Here is a 9,739-nt window from a genome sequence, read left to right as displayed (position 1 = left end):
AAATATACATGTTAAAAGATATCATACTTATTTTTTTTTTTTAAAAAAAAAGCAAAGCCCTTACAACAGACACTGGAAGTGTATACCATCTCTATACATACAATTAAAGAATTCACCACTAATACCTTAAGAAAAGAAGAAACACTTCCAAGTCAAAAGCAGATAAAGACACGGGGTGGAGGTGGGGGGGAAGATTAGCTAACTTCCCAGATAAATTTAAACACAAGACAAAATACTTGCAAACTGAAGTCAAGAACACATCAAAAAGACCATTCACAGTGCCTAAGTTTGTCAGGGCAACTTGATCAGAGATGCAGGAAAGGTTCAACATGCGCAACTCAATTAATGTCCTAAATTATATGGATGGACTCAAAGACAGAAATCTCATGGACATCTTTATAGATATAGAAAAAACACTGACAGAACACAGTATTACTTCATGTTAAAGGTTCTAAAGAAGCTTGGATTGGGGGAAAAAAATCATTTATTTGTTTGCTTGTTTTTCGAGAAAAAAAATTTTTTTTGTTTTTGTTTTTTTTTTCCGAGACAGGGTTTCTCTGTGTAGCCCTGGCTGTCCTGGAACTCACTCTGTAGAACAGGCTGGCCTCAAACTCAGAAATCCGCCTGCCTCTGTCTCCCAAGTGCTGGGATTAAAGGCATGCCCCAACACTGCCTGGCTTGAGAAAAATTTAATTCTCCACTATAAGAACAAGTAAACTCTTAGTAAAGAATTTAGTATCTTCTGATTATTAAATATTTCTTCTCTTATATTTTTTGTCTGAGATAATTATAAAAGAGCTACACTAAAAATACTGAGGAAAAAGAAAAATGAATTGTTAGCTTCTTTTTTTTTTATTAACTGAGAATTTTGTACATGTATTCTGATCATAGTCATGTCCATTCCCCAACTCCTCCCCTTCTCCCTACCCTCGCAACTTTGTATCCTTTAAGTAAAATAAACAAAACCAGCATATTCATTTTGCTGCCAATAAACTTTTAGATATGTGAACTTCTTCTGGAAAATGGTCCAGCTCGGGGAGGAGCAGCTACATTTTTAAGAAAACTGAATTCTTGGGCTGGAGGGATGGCTCAGTGGGTAGGAGCACTGACTGCTCTTCTGAAGGGCCTGAGTTCAAATCCTAGCAACCACATGGTGGCTCACAACCACCCTTAATGAGATCTGACACCCTCTTCTGGTGTGTCTGAAGACAGCTACAGTGTACTTACATATAATAATAATAAAGAAAAAGAAAACCAAATTGTCAGTAACAGTTCTTTGTAAGATTAATGTAGCATATCTGTTCATCCTTACTAAAGTTAAAAGCAGAAGCTGCATTTGCTGCAGTTACCAAAGGATTATTATCATTGATGTAATGAAACACCATGACCAAAAACAACCTAGGGAGGAAAGGGTTTATCTGGCTTAAACTTCCATTGTCCATCACTGAAAGAAGAAAGAACAAGAGATTTTCCAATAGAGGAATAACAGAACACAGTGAGATTTTCAGACTTTACTTACAGAAGAATCTCACAGATCCTGTGGCCTTTTTGTCCCATAGAATCCAGATATTTAAGACACCTTTTTCTTAGGTCCATCACCTATAATGGGAAAAGGCAAAATCCTTAAACAGACATCTGTTTTTGCTGTTTGATTTTACTGAACAAGGTCTCACTATGTAGCCCTGCCTGGCCTTGAATTCCAGATCTTCCTCTCTGCCTCCTAAGTACTCCGGTCAGAGGCTTGTACTACCTACCATCCATGCCAGAAATGCTGTTAAACACTGATAGCAGCAAGACTTGATTTCTAAAAGTAAAAGCATCTTTAAATGTTTAATACATGTGGTAATACATAAAACAGACTTAGAAACTTTATCTGTGATAAAATATCACAGATGGTGTGAGATTAATATAACACATTCTAATTTCTAAACAAAGGCCTAGAAATTTCTCAACAAAAAGTATATCAGTAATCCTTCCAGTATTGGATCCACTAATCGCAACCCCTGCACTTTTCCAGATAAAAATGAAAGGTCCTCCCCAAAGCATGCCTTGTAGTTTTTGAAGCTGAGCACAGCAGCACTTCGAGAAGGGACTCTACAGAGCTTGCCTTTCACTCACTGCAAGTGAGAGCAGCTTCACTGTGGAGGAAAACCAGCTATCTACACTGGGGTATAATTAGCAGTAGAATCCCTTCTTAGTATGTATAAAGGTCAGGGATTGATCCCCAAGATAAGAAAGGAGAGAAAGGAAAGAGCCAGAAACAGAGGAAAAGGGGAAGAGAAGGGGGAAGGAGAAAGGAAGAGAAAGAGGAGTCTACATCTAAACTTCAACAATGAATCCTTTCAACTCACCACCAGGCTCCAATGTACCTTCCGATGAATAGGTACCAGAACAAGTTCTTGTTCAAAGAGATTCACCCCTTTGGTCCATCTTTTCACTGCTTGGTAACCTCCAGACTTTAGCTTAGGATAGAAGAATGTACTGAATGCGTGAAGTGCTGGATAGCCTTGCTTTTTACTCCTTTCCACTAAAAGATTCATATAAAAATTAATGACCTGTAAAATATCAAAAGATTATAATGTGGAACACGACAAATACATTATAAAACTAAATTCCTATATGAGTCAGAGGGAGATGCTTAGGGAAAGAGCAGTCCACGCAAGAAGTCAGAAACAACTGTTCGGTACAAATGAGCAAGGCAAAGAAGGACAATGGGCCATGGACTGAGCTCCCCAGCCGCCTGCCTGTCTAGTACACGCAAGGCCTGGACTCAATTCCCAGGACTGACCACCTCCCAAAATAAAACCTAGCAAGTCATGTGACTGAAAATTTGAAGCACATGAATAACATTTCTATGTTAATAATGAAAGGGCATATGCAAATATTATGCAGAAAAATGAACTCTTAACTATAAGACTACATCTAAAATGTACCTCAATTTGGACATACTTCGCAGAAGGGGAAATGCCAAAATATTTATGGAACTTTTGAGCAATAATTTCTTCAAAAATTTTCAAATATAAAGTTTTTCAAAAGCTTTATAATAAACATATTTATACTTATATTTAACAATGACAGTATTTTCATGTAACTAGGCTTGTGATATAGGGAGATGGAGTAAATGGGAGAAAATTCAAGGGCAGGGCAGTTGGTTAAAGAGCCAACTGAAAAAGTAGTAGTAACTAAAGCCAGCATTTGCAGAATATGATTCAGATAACATATGGAGTGACTGTTTTAGTTATCATATGCTACGGCTTAAACACACACATCAACCAAAAACTCTTTAAGATTTATTTTTAATTATGTGTATGTATATGGGTATATGCACATGAGTACAGGTTTGCGTGGAGGCATAAGATCCTCTGGAGCTGGAGTCCCAGGCTGGGAAGCAAGCAAGGATCCTGTGAAGAGCAAGCACTCTTAACTGCAGCAGCATCGTTTGTCCTTGCTCTAAGATCCTTAGAAAGGACTCAGCATGACAGCAGTAGTCAATGACCCTCATGAGCACCCCACCCACCACGGATGAGGCTAGCACTAAGAGAAGCTGAAGGAGAGAGCACCACCGTCCCCTTCCTTTCCTGTGTGAGGGCTCAGTACCACTTCCCACCACTGTACCAACAGGAGACAGGGTAACTACAGCCACTGATATTGGGCTCTGTAGTCATCACAACTGCAGGTAATGCCTTTTGGAGGTTGTGTGGGGGTGTGTGTGTCTCCCTACATAACCCTGGCTGGCCTGAATTCAGTATGTAGCGTGAACAGAGGTCTGCCTGACTTTGCCTCCTAAGTTCTCCTGGTGTTTTTAAAGCATGTGCCACTACACACACCACAATGAATTTTTTTTTTTTTTTGGTTTTTTGAGACAGTGTTTCTCTGTGTAGCTCTGGCTGTCCTGGAGCTCACTCTGTAGACCAGGCTGGTCTCGAACTCAGAAATCCACCTGCCTCTGCCTCCCAAGTGTTGGGATTAAAGGCGTGCACCAGCACCACCACCCGGCACAATGAATTTTTTAATGATATGCTTTTGCTGTAAAGATTACTAGTCAGGGGATGCACAACCCACAGGGACAGTGCCTGCACAAGGTCTTCGGTTCAATTTCTGATATGGAAGAACAACAAAACAAACAACACTTGGGGTGGTGGGAAGCCAGTTACTCAGGAGGATGAGGTGAGTGAGGCAGGAGGATCACAACAAAGGTCAGGGCCCATCTGAGCTATGTAAGATAGGCCAGCCTGGATAAGTTAGTGGAAACTTGTCTCAAAATAAAAAGCTAAGAGAAAAAAGAAAAAAAGAGGGTGAGGAGCAGAGAGAGTCTGCTTGCTAAACGTGGGAGACCCTTGGTCCAATCCCCAGCACTAAGAGAAAAGGCAGTAAAACAGAAATTGAAGCTGCTTTCCCAAGCCTTCCCAGCAGGCTGAGGTCACTGACTGCAGACTCTAAGCAGAGCGACAGGCAGAGCAGGAAAGGAAGAGGACTGACCTCATCGTTGAGCCAGTGATAGTTCCTTAAGGTCTGGATATCTCCTCGGGTGATTCGCAACTTGAAAGCACTGCTCAAGATCTCATCCGGTGGGCCGTGGCCCAGGGCATTACTGATTTCCTTTTCCATGTCCTGAATTAGACGACGCTACATTAGCATAGAACCACTATCAGGTATTGAAAGACTCAGACTGCAAAAAGCCTTTCATCTCAGCAACACCTGATGATCTTTTGAGAAAAACCACTATTCAAACTGCAGTGTAAAAACATTCAAACATTACAACTGTAAAACAGTCTTCATAAGTTGGATGGTGGTAGCGCATGCCTTTAATCTCGGCACTCAGGAGCCAGAGGCAGGCAGATCTCTTGAGTCTAAGGCCAGCCTGGTCTACAGAGTGAGTTCCAGAACAGCCAGGACTACACAAGAAACCCTGTCTCAGCCAGGCAGGGTGGTGCACGCCTTTAATCTCAGCACTCAGGAGCCAGAGGCAGGCAGATCTTTTGAGTTTGAGGCCAGCCTGGTCTACAGAGTGAGTTCCAGGACAGCCAGGGCTACACAGAAACCCTGTCTCGAACAACCAACCAACCAACCAACCAACCAACCAACCAACAAACCAACAAACAAAACCCCTGTCTCAAAAAACTAAAATAGGAACCAAAACCAAAACCAAACCAAACCAAACCAGTCTTAAATAAGGGCTATCTCCTTGAATTATTTTAATGATTTATACAGCTAAATGTATATTTAGCTTATGAACCCAATCAAAATTATTTCCCTTATTGTTTTTCTCCTTTGCACAATTTTGTTATCCTATGGCTTGATCTCTCTACCTTTGACATGTTAGCTTTTATGTTCATCTTGACAGGACCTAGAATCACAAGAGAAAAGAATTACAACCAGGGATTATCTACATCTGGTTGCCTTGTGGGTACACCTGTGGAGTTTGTCTTAATTAAGCCAACTGATGTGGGGGACCCAGCAGAGCTTGAGTATGAGCAAGTAAGTGGTCATGCATCCATGCATGGATGTGATATGTCCAGCTGGAACATACGAACTCACACCTGGAAATGTGAACTGCAGCAAGCTCTTTCCCCTAAGACACTGTGTCAGGTTCTATTATCATGGCAGTAAAAATGAAGCTACAAGAACTTCATGTGCAGTGCACTGTAAGCATTAGAGACATCTCCGATAACTGAGACCCCTCCACACACATCAGGATAACAGGGTTCTTGGCTCACTATGAAGAATCCCTATTAAAATAAGAATTTTAACTACAATGAGGCACATGGCAAGTGGATTGTCATAAATGCCAGACCAAGCTGGGCTAAGTAACCACCTAGACCCAGTTTCAGAAACAGAAAAACAAACCAACAAACAAAAAACAAAATAAAAGAAAAAAACAAAATCAACCAACCAACCAACAACCAAAAAACCCCACCCACACCAATGATTTCTGATCCATCACAGCCACCCTCACACAGACAACATGGCACACCTCGAGGCTTTGTTTGTGCTTTTAAACTTCACATATTCCTTATCTGGAGAAATTTCTCAAAACAAAGCTACACTTAGGTTTAGAGGAGCTGTGGCTAGTCTGAAATAGCCATCTAACTCTGCCCCACATAAAGAACTATACCTCTGTAAGTTCAAAGAGATCTTCTGTTCTTCTGTCCTTCTCTTTGCTTGGGAAGTTCTTTTCCTTTGCCTCAAGCACTGATACTTTCCTTCTGAGTAAGCCATTGCTTCCACTTCCCAGGCGAAGCCGGGCAGACACCTCTTCTGACAGATCAGGCTCCATTTGGTGTCCTCTTGTCTGACCAAAAGAGTTTCAACATTGACAATGCTTGACTTTGTATATAAAACACAACAGTGCATACAGAATATAAAATACTGTACAAGTTATGGAAGAAGCTAACTGTTTTCTAGTTTTAACTCCACCATGGAATTCCATATTGGGTAGTCAATAGGTGCATAAAGATATACTGGATAGTGAAAGGTAAGACCCCATGTGATGCCCCATGGCTTCCATTCCAAGTAGCTTCTCTACTGTACAGCTCACTGACATGCAGACTTTGGGTTTTGTCAGTTTTAGTGTGATATGTGTGATGTTTTTTATAAGGTTTGTAAAAATTTAAAAAAAAAAAAAAAGTAAAGGTCTGGCATTAACTTGAAGAGAGACAATGACTATGAGACTGAGCAGCTGTCCTGACGGTGAAACAGACTCAGCCCGCCTGCCTGCCCTGGTAAAGGCCACCTAAAGCTTCAGAGTTCAACATAGGCCCACAGGATATATCAGCTACAAACAGAAATACCATTCCTCTGGAACGAGAAAGGAACATGTTCAGTTCCTATCCCATTCGAAAATGTAGTTACAACATGTTTGTAAAGTTTAGAAAGGTACAAGGGATGGCCTACAGAGCATCACACAGAGGAATCTACTTCTTATTCAAAGTTACCCTGTGTTAGTTAAAGCTGCTTTTATTTATTTATCTTGTTCTGTGTAAGGGTTGGAGCCTAAGACTTCTAACATGCTAGAAAAACACCCTACCACTGAGCTACAGGCTACTCCTCTATTTCATGTTTATACTGTAGAAAACAAAGTACTGTAGGAAATGCACTGACCAGGAAGTTATCACCAATGGCCACTGATCAAAGAGTGAAAGGCTCCACAAGGACTAGGAATGGAGCTCAGTGGTAAAGCACCTGCCTGCAGATGCAAAGCTGACACATTACAGGTTTATGAGGGGATGTATTAGAAACAGAACTTTGGAGTAGTAGAGCTAAAGAGTCTCAAGATACCAGTGAGCTTCCTTCATTCTTTCTGACTGCCTGGTAGTTCCCATCTGCTCCTTCATTTTATAAAAAGACTAGCTCTCACTTTGCTGTCTAGACTGGCTTAACTGTCTAGATTTAATCCTCCATGAGTGCTAAGATTATGAGCATTCTGTTCTGACTAATGGACAATAAATGATAATTAAAGACAAAAGAGTCCATCTGGAATCACTGGAAACAGAACATTAGATAAGGGGATGTTTTAAGACCACTTTTATAATTCTATGTAAATAAAATGTAAGTAACATAAAGTTTCAGTTGCATTTAATTAAGAAATATATTTCTGGGGGCTGGTGAGATGGCTCAGCGGTTAAGAGCATTGACTGCTCTTCCGAAGGTCATGAGTTCAAATCCCAGCAACCACATGGTGGCTCACAACCACCCATAAAGAAATCTGATACCCTCTTCTGTGTACTCATTTATAATAATAAATAAATCTTTAAAAAAAAAAAAGAAAGAAATATATTTCTGTGTGGGGTGTGGTAGTGCATACCTGTAATCCCAACAGAGGGTTAATTAATTAATCAGGAGGCAGAGGCAGGTGGATCTCTACAAGTTTGAGGCCAGTCTGGTCTATACAGCAAGGCTGCATTGTAAGACCATGGCAGGGGGGTGGGGACTGAGATGGATTGAGATTGATTTCTGCCAGATATTAAATGTTTAACAAAGTAACTTTGTTATTAAAATCCTGAACATGCCTACAGAGATACTGAAACACTGATTCTAATACTTACATTAAAAGTAGACTGGGTAGTGGTGGAGCACACCTTTAGTCTCAGTACTTGGGAGGTTGATGTCTATGAATTCGAGGCCAGCCTGGACTACAGAGCTAGTTCTAGGACAGCCAGGGCTACTTCCTTGTTTCCTGTGGCATCAAAACGTCAGTCCAGTGACAAGGCAAATTAACACTTATCAAGGGATTCTACTTACACCTTCCTTTTCAAATCGGAGTCCCACCACCTTCTCTGTATCAGTTTTTCCTTTTGAATACCTAGGGAAGAAACCATTACAGATTTACAGAGTTCTGCTGTTTAACATGGTACATATTAGTTCCACAAGTAACATTTATTAAACTGGTAATAGTGGTACTTATCTGTAATCCCAGAACCCAGAGAAGCAGAGGCAGGAAGATCAGTAGTTCAAGGCTACATAATGAGTTTGAGGCTAGTCTGGGCTAAATGAGATTGTCTCAAACCTTTTTTTGTTGTTGTTTAATTAAGTTTTATTGCATTATGAGGAGAAAAGATACTTGATTTCAACTTAACAAATGTTAAATTTGTTTAACATTTAAAAACATATTTTAAGTAAATAGAATTAAATCACATTCTTGTTTCCCTTTTGTACTCCAACTCCTCCCAGAGACTCCCCCTTCAATACCTACAATATCTTTTTTGTCATATTCTTTAAAATTTATAAAATATTATAACAATAAATATGAGTATTATAAAAATTGTTTGATATAAAACAATCAATTTAACAGTCTTATGTAGATGCTCGTCTACAGCAATAGTGAAAATGTTTTTCTCAATATAAATTTTAAATAACTCTAAACATATTAGCTATATTTTAAAATAATACATCACTACTAGTATTTTCTTAAATGAACATAAATATATAGTCTTTTTGTTTGTTTGTTTTGTATTTAGTAGAGCTTAAAATCTGGCTCTTACTGTGGTACAAGCCCAAAATAAGAACAATTTTTAGACATTGGATTTCATTGTAATAAGGCTGTACTTCAATGACCCTCATATCACCAAAGGATTTTACCTCCACCGTAGCTAAGCTGAGAGTTGACAGTTCTGCTGCACCAAGAAATGAATTGTACGCATGATTTTTTGATACAGACTTCCTGCTATGGTCAAAGCTATTTGACTTGAGTGAGTGACTTTATTCTCAGCCCACAGAGAACAGGTTACATTCATTTATGAAATGGTGAGTGTATTAAGATGGTCTATTCATAAAGTCATTCACCAATTGTTTCAATGAACAATGGTTCTGCTTGGAGGGTGGCACAGACATTAGGTGATGGTAAGAATCTGGTTCATTAGCTGTGATAATTTGGAAACGCATTCATCTCAGAGAAAGAGTAACTTATAAAGTCCTCTTCTTCAAACTTGAATAGTTACAAACATCAAGCAAAGCACTCAGTCTCACTCTTTGTTGTTCTCTTACAAGCCACTTCCCAATTTAATTGTTTATGTTTCTTTTGGCTATATGAATACTTTTGAAATATATAAGCTGTTCTGAAAACCATAGTATAGTGTAAAAACATGAAATAAACAATACTACTAATAGAGGCTGAGATAGGTGAAGCAAAATTTCAAGACCATTATGTGGTACATAGCAAGACACTGTCACATACAAAGAAGCTGAAAGTGTATATGGATTGTACAATATTGGACTTATTTCTCCAATTACCAAATTAGAG

At 39.4% G+C, this 9,739-nt stretch overlaps 1 protein-coding gene across 1 annotated transcript in view; it reads right to left on the bottom strand.

Annotated features, from left to right (window-relative positions):
• Senp2 (SUMO specific peptidase 2) overlaps nt 1–9,739 on the bottom strand; it is a 37,817-nt gene that overhangs the window by 5,211 nt on the left and 22,867 nt on the right. Inside the window, exons 10-15 of the mRNA XM_031364592.1 lie at nt 8,242–8,302; nt 6,116–6,292; nt 4,480–4,611; nt 2,352–2,555; nt 1,520–1,599; nt 237–243 (exon numbers count right to left, since the gene is read on the bottom strand). Coding sequence (XP_031220452.1) covers nt 237–243; nt 1,520–1,599; nt 2,352–2,555; nt 4,480–4,611; nt 6,116–6,292; nt 8,242–8,302 — 661 coding nt within the window. The remainder of the gene's footprint in view (nt 1–236; nt 244–1,519; nt 1,600–2,351; nt 2,556–4,479; nt 4,612–6,115; nt 6,293–8,241; nt 8,303–9,739) is intronic.

This window comes from Mastomys coucha, unplaced genomic scaffold (assembly GCF_008632895.1).
Source record: "Mastomys coucha isolate ucsf_1 unplaced genomic scaffold, UCSF_Mcou_1 pScaffold12, whole genome shotgun sequence".
Lineage (NCBI taxonomy): Eukaryota > Metazoa > Chordata > Mammalia > Rodentia > Muridae > Mastomys > Mastomys coucha.
This window is presented reverse-complemented; position numbering and strand designations above follow the sequence as displayed.